A 17044-nucleotide genomic window follows, 5' to 3' on the forward strand; every position below is an offset into this window, starting at 1 on the left:
TGGTCAGGCCGCAGTTGGAGTACTGCGTCCAGTTCTGGGTGCCGCACTTCAGGAGGGATGTGGACAGCATTGAGAGGGTCCAGAGGAGGACCACTCTCATGATCAGGGGGCAGCAGGGCAGGCCCTACGAGGGGAGGCTACAGGACCTGAACCTGTTCAGCCTCCACAAGAGAAGGCTGAGGGGGGATCTAGTGGCCATTTACAAACTAGTCAGAGGGGACCAGCAGGCATTGGGGGAGTCCCTGTTCCCCCGAGCCCTACCAGGAGTGACTAGAAATAATGGTCACAAGCTGGCAGAGGGTAGATTCAGACTAGATATCAGGAGGCACTACTTCACTGTCAGGGCGGCTAGGATCTGGAACCAACTTCCAAGAGAAGTGGTGCTGGTGCTTAAAGACCTGGGGGTCTTTAAGAGGAGGCTAGATGAACACCTTGCTGGGGTCATTTGACCCCCAGTACTCTTTCCTGCCATGGCAGGGGGTCAGACTGGATGATCTACTCAAGTCCCTTCTGACCCTACCAACTATGAAACTGACCTCTGACTGGCAGCATGGAGACAAAAAACACTTTTCAAAATGTGTATGTCTGGTTCCTTGGATGGGTCACTGGGAGATGATGCTTCTTTATGTGAATTTAAATTGTCCTTGTATAACTGTAGTAGTTGTGTGCTTGGTTTCACTGTAGTAAGAAAATAGGCAGCCAATAATGTCAAATATAAAACAACTGCTAGATTCTATACCCTTTTATCAGAGCTGATTTGCACTGCTATTTGCTACCCTGTGGGCACGTTTATACATTCATTAATGTGCTATATTATGGCGCATTAGGTTTAGTGCCTGTAATTACAGGTACTACCTTAATGTCCCATAATTGGCGCCACTGCATATTAGTGCTTATGCACGCTTTTTTGGTGATGCTAATGCACAGTAGACTAATTCTACTGTGCATTAGCTTGGGTTTTTCCTGCCACACTAATGCACAGTAGAATTAGTCTACTTTGCTCAAAGTGTCTCATGGGGCATACAAGATGCATCTACAAGTTTCTAATATTCAGTCATTTCCAGCATGGTCCTGTTGATAACTGCTCTGTAAAAAAGGGACAAAAGATAATTATATTTGTTACAAAGCACTTGACAATGCAGGAGATCATCTAGTCCTTCCTCCCCTTGCTTAAGGCAGTATCATTCCAGAATCATTGATTCCAGACAATGCTGATGCATATTGGCTTAATGTTTTCTTGTACCTCCATCTTATTTCGATTTGTGTCCATCTGGTTGTTCCTTGGTTGTAAGCTCTTTGGAGCAGATATCACCTTTCTGCTCAATGGTTGGGCAGCACTTAGCCAAATAGAGTCTTTGTCCATGACTAAGGCTGTTAGATGCTATTGTGATGGAAATAGTTATAATTTTCAGATGGACTTTGAAGAAGTTGCAAAGTTCAGGTGGGAAGGTATGTGAAACCTGCCACATTTCACTTGTTTAATAATTTAACATTTTCTTTGGTTCACATTACTTGGAATTACAGTTAAACTTTAAAAGTACAGCTGAGGTATTTGTAGCACAAATTCAAATAGACCCTGATTTTGTAATCAACTTCACTGTAGAACTAGTAAGTGGGAATATCCAGGCTGGTGCAGTCGAAGATGTATATGTTTGCACTTCTGAGGATGCATTTGGGAACTAGTTTGCAAGGACAATTATAAAAATTGGAAGGAAAGATTGAAGAGGAAAGACAAAAGACAGTTTTCAATTAAAATGTTTCCATGATTTTCCAGATTTAGTTTCCACTGATTATCATTCCATTTTGCAGGCATGTGGAGTAGTATATTTTCTGTGGATGTGATGTATTTGTGGAATCTGGCTGGTAATTCAGAGGATTTCTGGCACAAGTGGACTAAGGACAGAGTAAAAGACATTGGTGAGTTTGTTATTTTTTTTTTCTCCCTAACTCTATTTTTAAACATTTTTTCATAATTGATGTTCCATGACAACCTGATCTACAAATACATCATACTCCTCTTTAAGCTTCAAAAAGAAAACCTTACTACAAAGAGGGAAGGCCAAAAAGAGAAAACAGAATCCTATATGTTTGTGAGGTTGTGTGTACTTGAAATCTGCTCTGTGGGAAGACACAGGCCTTCAAGAAGCACAAGGAGACTTCTTGTCTTTGAAATAAAATGCTTCAGATGATTCCTGTGGTCAGCTGGCAAAACCATATAAAAATGAGAAGGTCAGGAAAAAGATTTATATGAACACCACAGTTGTTGCTTAGTAATGAGGAAACCCCCCCAGCTGTTTGTACATATTTGCCAAGTGAAGGATGACTGGCTACTAAAGATCATGCTCTTTGGTCTGGTAGAAGGCAGCAGGCCAACAGGCAGAACACACAGGAAGTGACGAGATGACATAATACAAATTTGGGAAAGGTTCTAAAGATACTATAAGCCCAAGCTCAAGATATCACCATGGAATAGATAGAGGACAACATGAATAGTAGGGCTGTGTGAAATTTCACTGGCTGTTTTGTTTTGATACCATTTTGACTCATTTCAAGCTCAAAACAGCTAAATCAAATCGAAATGAAGGGCTTTGAAACAGCCTTGAAACAAAACGAGGCTAGTCAAAATGTTTTGAAAGTTTTGAAATGTTTTGAATTTTGAAGTAGGCAGCAGCCAGGTGGTGGGAGATGGGGGAGAACCAGGGCTGCGTTCCCAGCAGCTCCGTAGCCCCATGTGGCTCAGTCAGGAGCGCAGCCCTGGCTTTCCCTGCTGCCCGTGGCAGGGGTGTGGGAAGCCGATCACAGCACAGGGGAAGGGAACTGAGCCCAGGCTCAGTTCTCATCCCCAGCGCTGCAGTCGGGCTGGGGAAGGGAATTGAGCCCAATCACTCAGTTCCCCTCCACAGCCCTACCATCGGGCTGGGGAAGGCAACTCAGCCCAGCTGAGCTGAGTTCACCTCCCCGACACTACAATTGATCAGGCTGGGAAAAGGAACTCAGCTCGGCTGAGTTCCTTTCTCTGGCCTAATGGTAGTGCTGGGGAAGGTAATTCAGTAGGGCTGTGTAAAATTTCGCAATTCTACTAGTTGGCTGGCAATTTCATTTCGACTAGTTTCGAGCTTGAAACAGTGAAATCAAAATGAAACGGAGAGCTTGGAAACAGCCTCAAAATGAAACAAGATAAGTTGAAAAGTTTGGAAATTTTAAAAATGTTTCGAGTTTTGAAGCTTAAGCTGGGCTTGCCTGCAGGGAAACAGAAACTAAAGTAAAAAGAGAGAGGGGGAAGGGAGGGGAGGGAGTGCTCTCATTATTGACTGTGTAGCTGGCCAGTGACTGTCACCCTTCCCTGAGGTCCCTTTCAATCCCAGTGCTCTGGGGGAGGGATGGAAAAACTGCATAAAAGGCAGCATTGTTTGAACTACCTTGTTTTCTGCCTTGTGGTCAGTTACTGAGGTGTGTTGCAGTTTTGCCTGTCAGTAGCTAGAGGTGCAGGGCCCCAAAACTCAGACTCACCCTGCATCTATGTCTTTGACAGCTAGCAGGCTTTGTGGCCACCACAGGGCCTAGCAGGCCTGCAGTTTTCACCTCCCTGTGCCCCAAGACAGACACAAGCATCCATGACATGAGTTTTGTCTGTCAGCAGCCAGAGGTGCAGGGCCCCAGAACCGAGAAACCCCTGCACCTATCTCCTTGAAAACTGACATGCTTTGTGGCCTCAGCAGGGGCTAGCATGCCTGCAGCTTTCACCCTGCAGCGCCTTAACACACACAGTGTCACCCATGCCACAGGTTTTGTTTGTCCACAGCTTGAGGTGCAGTTTCCCTCAAACTCCTGCACCCATCTCCTTGAAACTTGGAAGGCTGTGGTCTCAGCAGTGGCTAGCAAGCCTGCAGTTTTGACCCTGCTGTGGGTTAACACATATACATGGCATGAGTTTTGCTTTCAAGACTTTGAGGTGCAATTTCCCTGAAACTCCTGCACCTATCTCCTTGAAACTTGGCAGGCTTCTTGATCTCATAAGGGGCTTTCATTTCTGCAAGGTTCATCCAAATCAGGGCAGAAGTTATAGGCTGTTTTGAGTTTCCCCATTATAGCCTATGGGTGAAATGTCAAAACAGTGTCGAAACAGCGAAACTGTTTTGACGAAACAAAACGGAACAGAACAGCGGTTTCGAATTAAAACGAAATTTGAAACAAAACGCTGTTCTGTCATCTCATAAGGGGCTTTCATTTCTGCAAGGTTCATCCAAATCAGGGCAGAAGTTATAGGCTGTTTTGAGTTTCCCCATTATAGCCTATGGGTGAAATGTCAAAACAGTGTCGAAACAGCGAAACTGTTTTGACGAAACAAAACGGAACAGAACAGCGGTTTCGAATTAAAACGAAATTTGAAACAAAACGCTGTTCTGTCGAAACGAAACGCTGGTCGAAATGGAACAGTGCCATTTTACACAGCCCTAGAACTCAGCCCAGCTGGGCTGAGTTGCCTTCCCCAGCCAGATTGTTCGCAGCCCTGGGGAGGGGAACTGAGCGATCCGGTTCACTTCCCTTCCCAAGCTCCCTGGTCCCAAGTGGCAGCACCTGGCTTCCCTCCCTCATCTGGCAGGCATATCAGGGGTCTGCAACCCTGAGAGGACTGACACAGCCCCTGCAGCCCTCCTGAGGGTTGTGGGCCCCCGATCTGCCTACCAGATGAGAGAGGCTGTTTTGAGCTTCCCCATTATGGCCTATGGGTGAAATGTCAGAATAGTATCACTGTTTCGATGAAACAAAACAGAACAGCGGTTTTGAATCTAAAGAAATTCAAAATGAAATGCTGTTCCATCAAAACCTCAAAACTGAAGGTGAAACAGAACAGTGCTATTTTGCACAGCTCTAACAAATAGCTTGTATGTTGTTAGGCTAAGGGTCAGAAAAAGGAAGACAGGAGAAGCTTTGCCTTGAGCAAGAAGGTAGGAAGCACATTACACACACACGCGCACACACACACACACACACACACACACACACACACTTTTGAGAAAATGACTTGGAGACTGCTCAACAAATATACACATTTGTTGAGTAGTCTTAATGCTCAACACATATATATATCTGTATATATCTATTAGGGTTGTGAAATTTTGCCAGCTGTTTCATTTCAATGCTATTTAGACTTGTTACGAGTTTGCAGCAGCAAAATTGAAACAAAATGAAGGACTTCAGAACAGCTTTGAAATGAAATGAGGGCAGTCAAAACATTTTGAAAGTTTTGAAACGTTTCAAGTTTTGAAGCTGAAGCTGGGCTTTCTTGCAGGGAAACAAAGTAAGGAGAGGGAGGGGGCGGGGAAGGACTGCTCTGATTTTGACTGTGTAGCTGGCAGATGATCCCACATATGCTATCTGCCTGTGCTGCTGAGCCAAAACCAGCTGGGTCAAGGGAACAAAATGCATGAGCACCACAGGGATGCTGATGCATCTCCACAGGCACCACCCCCATGCCCTTGCTCCTCCCTGCCTGACACTAGTGGGAGTGTGCCCAAAAGGGAGTCCCCCTCTTGCTCCAAAGCCCTGTCCCTACAAAGCAGTGGCAGGCCACCCTGGAACAGTGGGGGAAAGATGGACAGAAAGGGGGGAGTGTTGCAAAGGCAAGCAAGATCACCCAGAGCACTGGGGAGATGCTTGCTGTGGATGGCCAGCCCTTCTCCTCAGTTGAGCGGCCAGGGTTCAGGTGGCTAATGGCACTCATGGCCCCACCATACCAAGTGCCCGCATGCACCACCTTCAGTAGGAAGGTGGTGCCATCCCTGTATGAAGCATGCGCGAAGTACTTGAGGGATGAGCTGCACAAGGCAGGTCCGCAGGTGGCCTTACACTTCACCTCAGACATCTGGGGGTGGCCTTACACTTCACCTCAGGCATCTGGAGCAGCCAGGGTGAAGATCATACATACCTCTCCCTCAGAGGGCACTGGTGTGACCAGTCAGGCCATCAGTGGGCTCTCTTTCAAGCTGAGGTGTTGGATGAGTCCCACACGGCAACAGAAATTATAGGGGCCATGAACCGGTTGGTGCAGGGATGGCTCATTGGGCAGAGTGAACTCACCCGCAGGTTCGCTGTCACCAACAATGGGGCCAATATGGTCAAGGAGGTCCATGATGCAAACTTTGTTGGCATCTGCTGTGTGGCACACAAGTTCCACCTCATTGTCAGGGACACCTTGGAGTAGGACAGAGCTGTCGGTGACGGTGCCAGCACCACCTGCAAGCTCATTTTCAAATGCAGGAAGGTGGCAGGCTAGTTCCACCAGAGCATCAAGGGAAGCAAGATGCTGTAGGACAAACAAGCAGAGCTCAACATCCCACAGCACAAAATCATGCAGAATGTAGAGACTCAGTGGAACTCCAAATACCTGATGGTTGAGAGGCTGGTGGAGCAACAGAAGGCCATCCATGAGATGGCCTTGCTCAAGGAGATTGGGATCAGCGGCCCCCTTAAGAGAGCTGAGTAGGGTACCATCTCCCAGATCTTGGTGGTCCTCAAGCCCTTCCTTGAGGCCACTGAGACCCTCAGTGCTGCCAATGCCCTCTTAGCCAGATGATCCCCCTAGTGAGGGAACTGGAGAACCAAATGGAGAAATTCCAGGGGTTCAATGTTCCTGGCTGAGGTAAGCTGCTGTCACCAGATGTGCAGGCACTGGTGAGGCAGCTGAAGGAGGGCATCAGGAAATGGCTTGATCCCTTGCGGTCCAGTACAGTCCATGTGCTGGCCACCATGTGTGACCCGAGAGTGAAGGGGAGTGTATGCAGCAGCCACAGCCTGAATCAGTGGACGGAGATGCTAGTGAAGAGAGTTAGGGGGGCAGAACGGCAGAGGTGGGGGGATGTGGAAGAGGGGGATCCACTATCCCATGCCAGCACACTATCCAACAGCCAGTCTCCTCCTCCATCACAGGTGCTGTCAATGTGGGCCAAGGGCCTGGCTTCCATGGTGGGATCCAGAGGCACCAGACCCCACCATCAGGCAGGTAGTGCTCAGGTATTGGTGGCTGCCTATCTTGCTGAGGATGTGGAGCCACTGCTGTGCAATCCCTTGGCCTACTGGGCAGCCGCAGCCAGCTGTGGCCGGATCTGGCCACAGTTGCCCAGGAACACCTGTCCTGTCCACCGACCAATTTTCCAAGCGAGAGGGTGTTCAGCATTGCTGGTGATGTAATTACACCCCACTGCACTTCCTTGGATCCTGGTTTGGTGAAGCAGGTGGTGTTCCTCAAGGTGTTCCTCCCGCTGCTGGGGTTTCCCAAACTCCAGGTACAGATGGAATGAATGCCACCCTCCTCACTTCGTCCACACCTATTTCCTTTTTTCATTTTTTTTAAAAACCATTTAATGCCCTGCTGTCAGAGCTGGAGGCGGCACTCACTGCATCACCAGCCAGCATGGGAGGAACATATTCTTGCTGAGCTCCCATGCCAGGACAAAGTTGGAGGTATGGACTGGGGTTATGGGGAAGGAGGAGGCCCCTGGTCCTGGGCATGACCCCTAAAACTGCACCGTCAGGCTCGGGAGGCTTGGTGGGACTGCTGGTGACACGGCAGCCCCAGGAAATGCCAGGACTGAGGATCTCCCTGGTGAAAGGCAGATAGGAGGCACCATAACTGTCCAGCAGGTTGTAGTGTGTCAGCATTCTAATGTCTATATTGTGTCCATGAGTTTCTGAACCTAGGAGGTTGATGAAGTGCAGTTCATAGGCTTGTCTCTGAAAAGTGGTTTGTAAATTCCTTTTAAGGATTAGGCCTGAGAGATTGGAGACAGGTGGTGTTCTGTTCTTGTCTTTGATACATTTTTGGTGTGCGCTTACTTTGGTGAGCAGTTGTTGCTTGGTGTCTCCTATGTATTTTACATCAGGGCACTTGGTGTAGGAAGTTGGCTTCTGGTGATGAGGTTAGTGAGGTTCAGTGCTTGTTTGAATTTACAAACCACTTTTCACAGATAAGCCTATGAACTTCACTACACACTACAACCTGCCGGACAGCTGACTCCCCAGGTACCTCACCACTTTTACCTGTGCTGCTACATCCCCCTCCCCGCCCCCCACCCCAGACTGTCCCTCATCCCCTGATGCATCCATTTCCATTTTCACTGACTGGCTTTCTTGACTGCATTGCATGCCAGTCTCTGGCTTCTTTACTGTCCCTTTCATCCAGGAACAGCACACAGACATACCAACTGCAGGTGCTTCCTTAAACCTGATGAGGGTTTTTTCAACCCGAAAGCTTCTAAGATATATTTCACTAACTATTCAGTTGGTCTACTAGAAGATACCAGATTGACCCAAAGAACCTTGCCTGCCAGTGTCATGTTCTTAGACCAACACCCCTAGTACCTGTCCCTGGTCAGCTGACTGGAAGGACACAGGGTCCTGGGCACATCTAAGCCCCAGGGCTGGGGCTGGCAGGGAAAGTTCTCTGGCAGCTGCTGGAGAAGCTCTTGCAGGAAAGGAAAGAAATGCTCTGTGACAGTTTGGCTGCCTGAGATGCTGGTTGTGCTACTGTGCTGCTTACTTATCTGTTGTTATTTAAAGTGGTGGACCAGGATGAGGCTGTAGGTGGGGAGGAGACCTCATTGGGTAACACTACCGTGTTGTGTACAGGCCCCAGCACCAGTGAGGGGTCATCTTAACATGCACACAAAGTCACACACGTCATGAGTTTTGCTTGTCAGTAGCTTGAGGTGGAGTTTCCCAGAAACCCCTTCACCTATCTCTTTGAAGCCTGGCAGGCTTCATGGCCTCAGCAGGGGCTAGCATGCATGCAGTTATCACTCCCCTGTGCCTTCACACTTACAAGTGGCATGAGTTTTGCTCTGAACAGTTTGAGGTGCAGTTTCCCAGAAACCCCTGCACCTATCTCCTTTATCTTGACAGGCTTTGTGGCTTCAGCAGGGGCTACATTTCCTGCTGTTTTCATTCAAATCAGACAAGAAATGATAATGTTATAGGCAGTTTCATGATTCCCCATTATAGCTTATGGGTAAAATGTCGAAACAGTGAAACAGTTTCGATGAAACGAAACAGAACAGTGCTCCAAAATGAAACTAGACTCAGAACAAAACATTGTTCCATCAAAATGGTGAAATGGAAGTTGAAATGAAACAGTGCTGTTTCACACAGCCCTAATATCTCTATATATAGATACATAGCTATCTATTTATAATTTGTTGTTTATTGAGCAATCTCCAAGTCATTGTCTCAAAAATCCTGAAGTCAGCGTGGCCTTTGTAGATTGCCCGTGACTCTACAAGCTCTCTCCTGCCCTGTATGGCAAATTATCAGTGGCAAGGTAGCATTCTGGGAAATTCTGAAATGTTAGACTTTGATGATGATCTTAATGTTCTGTTTGTGTGAGGTTGTTTACTATTTTATTTTTATTTTGGAGTTTGTGGTCATCCAGCCTTAAGTGCATATAGGTATCCTTTATTTACATTTTGGAGGAGACCATAAGTTCAGATCATTAGAAACTGTATGATTATTTTGTTTATTTAATTTATTGCTGTAGAGAACAACCAAAAGTGAATTTAGATTAAAACAGAATTTCCATGCTTCTTCCTCCTGCAGAAGAAGATCCTGTTCCATCTACCAACCCTCATGAGTTGGAGACGCGTCTGTTTACTTCTGCAGGCCCCCTGTCTGATACCCTCCGAGATGTCTTAACTGGGCGCCCAACAGTTGCAGAATACCCGAATTTCCTAAGGGGATTCCAGATGGACAAAGATTACTTGGCAAATGAACAATTTTCTACATGGAAAGGTACAGTAATAAAGCATTATTTTTGGTAGCATATTTTGAGGTAATGTGGGTTTGGAGATCTGTATGATGTAGAGGAGAAGATGTTAATTTCTTTTTCTACCTCCCCTTACACGTCATCATTTATGCCTATTTTGGACTGTATGGGGCTAGAATAATTTTAGTGGATTTCGTTTTGGTCAGGTTGCATATTGCCAAGCAAAAGAGCCTCAGGGTGGAGGAGGGCCAAGATGGGAAGACAGGGGAAAATCCTCTTTGAAACTGAAACAGTGTGAGAAGTTCAGGAAGGGAAAGTATATAAACAACTGTGATGTCATTTATTTCTTTAAGTTAAGACTCTGACAAATGTTGTGTTAATAAATGAAGGAAAGAAAGGGGTGGGAGCAGAATTCCTTTTTTCTCCCTGATCCTTTCCTTTTATTAGGGATTAAGCCAAATTGCTTATGCAGTAGTTATAATGGGAAACATTTCCATTTCAGACACTGTATTAGACTGCTACCCAAACAAACTGATGGAAACAGCAGAGAATACACTTTCACTGGTAGATACTGGATTTTTCATCAATAACAGTTATCCCCCACTTCTGAGATCACAGAGGAAAGTGGATGTAATCCTGCATTTAAGTTACAATGGAGGATCACAGACACTGGTGAGTGTGATCTAGTTTTACTTTAGGGTTTTTTTTTTCCATTTTGGCCTTTTCTCTTTAACCCTTTAGGATTTAGCAGTCAAAACTATTGACTCCTCACTATTGGAAGAAGAAACTGATTCCAGAAAAATGAACATGAGTCTTATTTTCAGCAGCATGATTCCTTGTTTCAGCAATGGTTACCTACAATTTTTATTTAATTAAGCTATCTGTGTTTCTTACTCTTTATTAAAATTCTTCGAACTGACAATGGATCATCTGATAAGAAGAAATCTATAGTCAGTACAGTTTGCAACATACACAATGAAGGTATTTTAGGAATAAAATGAATTCTAGCAATGATGGAAGTGGTATAATTGTCAGTTATAGTAAAAAGAGGCAGAAGTGGTCAATACATATTTCTGTTCTGCATTTAGGAAAACTCCAGATAATATACTTTTATCATACCAGTGATGATGAAATAATTCCTATTCTAAATGTAGCTAAGAACTTTCTTAAGAGAAAGTTAGATTTTAAAATTATCAAGCCTGGAATTTTAAAAGAACTTGCTGAGGATCTCTTTGGAGTTCTGATATTGATATTCAATATATTTTGGAATACATGAAGAACTTCCAGAGCACTGAAGAAAGCTAATGTTATGTTACTATTTTAAGAGTACATGTGGAATAATCTGGGGAAATACAAACCTATCAGTCTGATTTCTTCCTGGTCAAAATAATGAAACAGCTGACAGAGTAATTGATTTAAAAGGGAATTTAAAACAGAGAAATATGCTTACTATTAATAAACATGGATTCTTAGTAAACAGATCTTGTCAAACCAACTTTATATCTTGATGAGATGATAAATTTAGTTGATATAGCAAAGAGTCGGATGTACTGTGCTTAGATTTCTGTGAAGTATTTGACTTGGTGCCATTTGAAATTTTGATTAAGAAACTAGAACAAAATCATACATTAAATAGATGTATTTGGCATACGTTAAATAGCTTTAAACATCAAAACGTAACTACATGCAAATTAAACATCACGTCTCATGAGGTTTCAAGAAGGGTCTCCACTGAAGTTGGGTCTTTGCTCTGTCAGTGTGGCAAAAGGAAACAACCATAACTGGTACCGTTTGCAGGTGACAAAGATGGGGGAGTAGTAAATTAATAAAATAAGACACTGATCTGGTTGCTTGATAAACTGAGGAAAAGCTACAGTATGTTTTTCAATATAGCCAAGTGTCATATCATGTATGTAGGATATAGGCCATACTGAGAGGATAGGGTTGCTATCCTGGGCAATATGACTGAGGAAAGCACTCCTAGACCCCGGTGGATAATCAGCAAAACACGAGCTCCCTGTGTGATGCTTCAGTTAAAAGAAATAATATGATTATTAGCAATGTATAAACAGGGGAATTCGGGATAGAGGGAAAGATGTTATATTGTGCCAACTCTGCAGTCCCAGAAACTGGCACAAGAAGCAAGGGGGAGTTCTCACTTTTATATAGAAAATCATAGGGATTAGAGTCACACACCAATGGGCCAAAGGGAGGGAACAGGTAAAAGGTAAAGAAACATCACCACTGTGGTAACATATACTCAGTACCTTAATTTCCCCCCACACCTCTGAAAGTGTCCTCAAACAAGCCTTGAGACCCTAGAGCACTCAAACAGCAGCCTGCAACTGTCTCCAAGTCTGAGTCTGGCTCCTTCAGTCCACAGTCCTAGCTGACCTAGCTGGTGAGATCTCCAGCTCCACTCTGTCCTCCTTTCTCTCTGTAGAGCTGACTACGTTCCTCATGCACATTGCTCTGTCTTCTCCTTACTCCAGCCTCAAGCTTCCTTTTCCTTTTCTCCCCTTGCCACCCAGACTGTGGAGGTTTCTGGAAGTTAGTGTAAATGAATAGTCAGCACAGCTCTGCAGACTGCCCCTGATTCCTCCTGCTCATACACACGTTAGTCACATCACAATGTTACTTTTGTATTTGGCACTAATGCCATTATTCCTGGAACCCTATCCAGTTCTGGTCTCCACACTTCCAGAAGAATATTGGAAGATCAGAGGAGGATTTCCGGAAGAGTCATAAGAACCATTAAAGCATCGGGAAGCATATTCCATAGTAAGAGAGGAACTTATTCTATTTAACTGATCAAAGAGTGGGTTAGGGGGGGTGACTTGTTCAAAGGGCTAGATTCGTAGAGTCATTTAGACATTTAACTGCCACCTCAGGACCATAAATCCATAATTTAGATCCTTAAACCCCCTGCCTCACCCTGAAGTTACTGAATTCCCTCAGCTCCTAAGTAGCCATTAGTCTCCAAATTCCTAAATTTCTGCCACTGCATATACACAAAACCACCTCATTTTTGATAGTTTTGAGCACCTAAGACCAGTGGGGTCCAACCTTTTTGGCAGGTGTGCCACAAACTGAGCCTGTTCCTTCCCCAGGTGCTGCTCTGATCCTCTTCCCTTGCTTGATCTGCTGCTCTGCTTTCTGCTTGCTGTCCTGGGCTCCCTACCCCATCTGCTGTTCTATTGCTGCTCCCTGTTCTCTCTCTCCTACGCTGCCTGCCCCCCTCCCCAGTAGCCACTTCTGTCTTAGTCATACTAAAAATCACATAATTGGTATTTCTTCTCCTATTATACCCCAGGGACATAGTCTGCTAGGTGTGCCCCAACTCTAAATCTCTTTAAGGATTATGCATAAGCATCATATCATCTTTAGGCTTGAAACAACAATTAATTCAGAGAAATTTTTAAACCTGTATTATGTGAGAAATTATATTAATTTATAAAAATGGTCCAGTTTGAATCTATAATATTCAAACACATTTTCTTATGATATTTTATCAAGATATTTTCAGTATTCTTCAGTCATTTTTAATAAACTTAAGAAAAGTAATTGTCAGGAACAGAACAAGAGCAAGTAGTTATGAGAGCTCATTGTAATTTTATGTGCAGAAAGCTTTTCTGATGAAAAGTAAAGTTTGTTTTAAATAGAACATTTTATAGAAATGGGATTTTTTATTTTTATTTATTTATTTGGAATTTCCTTCATGAAATATCAGGGAAAAATTAATTTCAAATAAACATTTTGAAATGTAACACCATTTCATATTTCATTTCAACATATATTGTATTACTTTTGCTTTTTTATTTAACAACCTATAAAACAGAATTTTATATCAAAATGTCAGTTCAAAATGATTTTGGACTTAAAATATCTGTCTTTTGTATTTTGGAGATGGGATATCTAACAACATTTTAGATGTAACTGAAAAAATGTTGAAATGTCAGTTCAAAACAAAATTTTCATGTTGAATCAATTTGAAGCTTAGTATAGGAAGACAGAATATATGTGACCAAAAAATTCAAATGACTTTTGTTCAGGACTGCTTATGGGAAAAACTTTTTGGCCAGTTCTAGTAGCTACAGGATTCAACATAAGCACTACAGCACAACATAAGTACTTTCTTAGCTGTGCCTTCCTTGTTGATTAAATTATTTGTGGTTTGATTGCATGGGGTTTGGTGGCCTATGGGATAATTCATTACCTTTGGATTCAACTTTCTATGAAGTCTCTTAGTAATCAATTTGGTGTGTTATAAGTAATGCTGATGATGAATTATCTAGTGATTTAAGGCTCTAGCCCAGGACTTGAGAGACCTAATTAAGGTCCATGCTCTACCACATATTTCCTATGTGATGTTTGGAAAGTAATTTAAACAGTCTGTGCCTCCATTTCCCGTCTATGAAAATGGGTATAACAGCATTGACCTCTACCACAGGGGTCTTATGAAGACAAATAAAGTGAAGACTCTGAGGTGCTCTACATTGCTGGATGCCAGATAAATACCTTAGATAGATACTTCCTGCTTTTCTCTCTCTTGCCTTCTCTTAAAATCTGCTTATGGAATTCTCTTACTAGTATTTTAAAATTAATACTATAGGACACTTTTACATATGCTCTGGTGGGGGGGGAGGGGCAGTGCTTTAATTTGAGTAGCTCCAAGAGCTGCTCTAATTAAAGTGCTGCAGCATCTCATGTATCAGCATTCCTGTGCTTGAAAATGGTGGTGGGGGCACTTGAACTAAAGCTTGTTCAATTAATTGAGTTTTCTCTGACGTGCTGTAATTACAGCAGGTTGGTGCAGCCTCTGCAGCTCGTGCTGTAATTACAGCAGGTTGGTGCAGCTCGTGGACAGGCACCCATACTTTTCAGTTGTCTCTGCAGTGTATACTACTGCAACCCACCATAGTACAACAGACCTCCTATACCCTTGTTATGGGATAAAACTTGCCAAAACCTGGTGCTAATCTGAGAGCAGCTGTGAAAAGGGTTAACATTGTACTGTGGCCCCTTCTGCTTCCTGGCAGGGACTGCTAAGCTGCAGCCCTCTTGTATCACAGTGTCTTCATGAAGAAGCCATCTCTTGGCCATGAATCCAGAAATTATATCACTGGTGACTAAAACTTCATGTGTTCCTATAACAAACCCACTGCAAAACCCTAGATATATAGCATTAACTTTGTGATGATTATTTTTCCCTCTTCTTTGAGTTTTAATTTGTTGTTCTGTGATGATTCAGCCTTTGGAGCAGGTGGGGAAATATACGACAGAGCAAGGAATCCCATTCCCTAAAATCAGGATGACTGAGGAAGACAAAAAAACCCTAAAGGAGTGCTATGTGTTTGAAGATGCTGAGAATCCAAGAGCTCCTATAGTCCTTTTTTTCCCATTAGTAAATGACACCTACAAAAACTACAAAGCTCCTGGTAAGTTATCAGCAGTTAGTAACTTTACTAAAAATGCATCTTGACCAGCTTGCCCTGTCCGTTTCACATCTGCTGGCTCTGTCTCATATCCTCCTTCCGTTTTTAATAAAATAACCCTCTACGTCAATACCGCTCAGCTATTATAGAGCAAAGGGCCCATTCAAGACTAGACATTTACTTCTCTCTCAAAAATGTGCTATAATCTTTTGATCTGCATATGTATATTCTGCAATTAAAAATGCAAAAATCTTAAATGGAGGATATGAGAAATATTTTATTGCTAAAGCAAAGGGCTCAGAATCATTACTAGCTTCATCATACAGTTAGTCATTTGTTGTGCTCCTCTCTGTTCACACGTCAAAAGGTCAGCATCACAGATTTGGCTTTTGAAGAACTGGAGAGCTTTGATTGCAATGTAAACTGCTTCCTCACAAATGGCTGATCATTTTTCCTTTCCGTATGATTGGTCTTTTAGTAACTAGCCATTATTTGATCTATTACAGTAAATTTGGGGCCTGCCACTTTTCTTAATTCATCCCTTTCTCAGTACTCATTTTTTTACTTGCTTACCACCATTGAGGCATCTTCCTTTTTTTGGCTTGAGGAAACAGACGCATGATGTTAGCCCAAGTCCTGGTATGCAAAATAACACTTCTGTTAAGTGATGAATGTTCTTCTACCTTGTGACTGTATCAGATACCTTGTTTTCGTAGGTTCTGGAGACTGAAGGTTAGATTTTGCTAGAGATTCTTGTACATCCCTATGGCAATTAACACTTTGAACTATCTCACTAGAGAAAAATCTGCCTCTCTGGGCTATCATTGCCTAATTGGTTGATGAAAGCCCCAGACTACTGTAATATCTTTCTGGTGAAACTTACTGCACTTTTTTTCGCTGTAGGTGTGGAACGTACTCCCACAGAGATGGAAAAGGGCAAAATTGATGTCTCCACTTTCCATTCCCCATATAGTACAAGGGAGGTCTCATTCAGTGAAGAGAGTTTTGACAGTTTGGTGAAACTAACTGACTACAATATCCTGAATAATGAAAACTTGATTGTTCAGGCCTTACGTGCAGCAGTGGAACGGAGGAAACAGCAGAAGGAATAGTTATAGTTGCCTCCTGGATGATATTTTTTGTGTCTTATGCTATTTAGTGAGATCAAAGCTTTAGAATGGTTTGCCAACAGTATTTACAGTATTTCACAAGACCTTAGTAGATCCTTCATCTCAATTATATGACTATTCAAATAACCAAGAGTTCACTATAACACGCGACAACCAAGGTTTTACAGACAGTTTCAACTAAACAAAAGGAATATCAGAAGAACTATAGTTAAATGCACACACACAGAAACAAGAAAGTATTCCAATAATCTTTTAAAATTTGAATAATTTTGATTTTTTTTATCAACAAGAACAATTCTTAAAATAAAGTCTCTCTATTTTTAAGGTAATCTATTTTATTGGCCCTGTTTCATGATTGTGGACATGAAGGAGAGTCTCTTATTTCAGACCTGATTATCTCTCTGTTGCCTTGTTTATTGTTGTACTTAGCAGTCTGATTTGTTGGCTCACTGGCATCCTTATTAACAAGATCTAAAGTCTACATTATCTCTAAACATCATAAACGAATTAATTAATCTTTGTTTCCATTCATATTTACATAATTAAAAGTGCTCTTCCCAGTATATCTTTTCATAGGGTGCCATCTACCAAACATCCTGTGGATTGTTAGGAATGCACAATTATGACAGTAATTTTCAGCATAGCTGAATTATATCTCATTTGGTTGACTCAAATATTGGTTGCAAAATATGGCTTCCAAGGTTTCAGGTTACCTTCCCCCA

The 17044-nt window shown here is 43.0% G+C and overlaps 1 protein-coding gene across 1 annotated transcript in view; it reads left to right on the top strand.

Moving 5' to 3' along the window:
- Nucleotides 1-16756, top strand: part of LOC102385707 (cytosolic phospholipase A2 epsilon-like) — an 86416-nt gene extending 69660 nt beyond the window's left edge. The window contains exons 17-21 of the mRNA XM_006034081.2: nt 1810-1917; nt 9592-9783; nt 10260-10429; nt 15009-15195; nt 16096-16756. Coding sequence (XP_006034143.1) covers nt 1810-1917; nt 9592-9783; nt 10260-10429; nt 15009-15195; nt 16096-16304 — 866 coding nt within the window. The 3' untranslated portion in view covers nt 16305-16756. The remainder of the gene's footprint in view (nt 1-1809; nt 1918-9591; nt 9784-10259; nt 10430-15008; nt 15196-16095) is intronic.
- Nucleotides 16757-17044: the final 288 nt, after the last annotated feature.

The sequence above is a fragment of the Alligator sinensis genome, unplaced genomic scaffold, assembly GCF_000455745.1.
Source record: "Alligator sinensis unplaced genomic scaffold, ASM45574v1 scaffold314_1, whole genome shotgun sequence".
In the NCBI taxonomy this organism is placed as follows: Eukaryota; Metazoa; Chordata; order Crocodylia; family Alligatoridae; genus Alligator; species Alligator sinensis.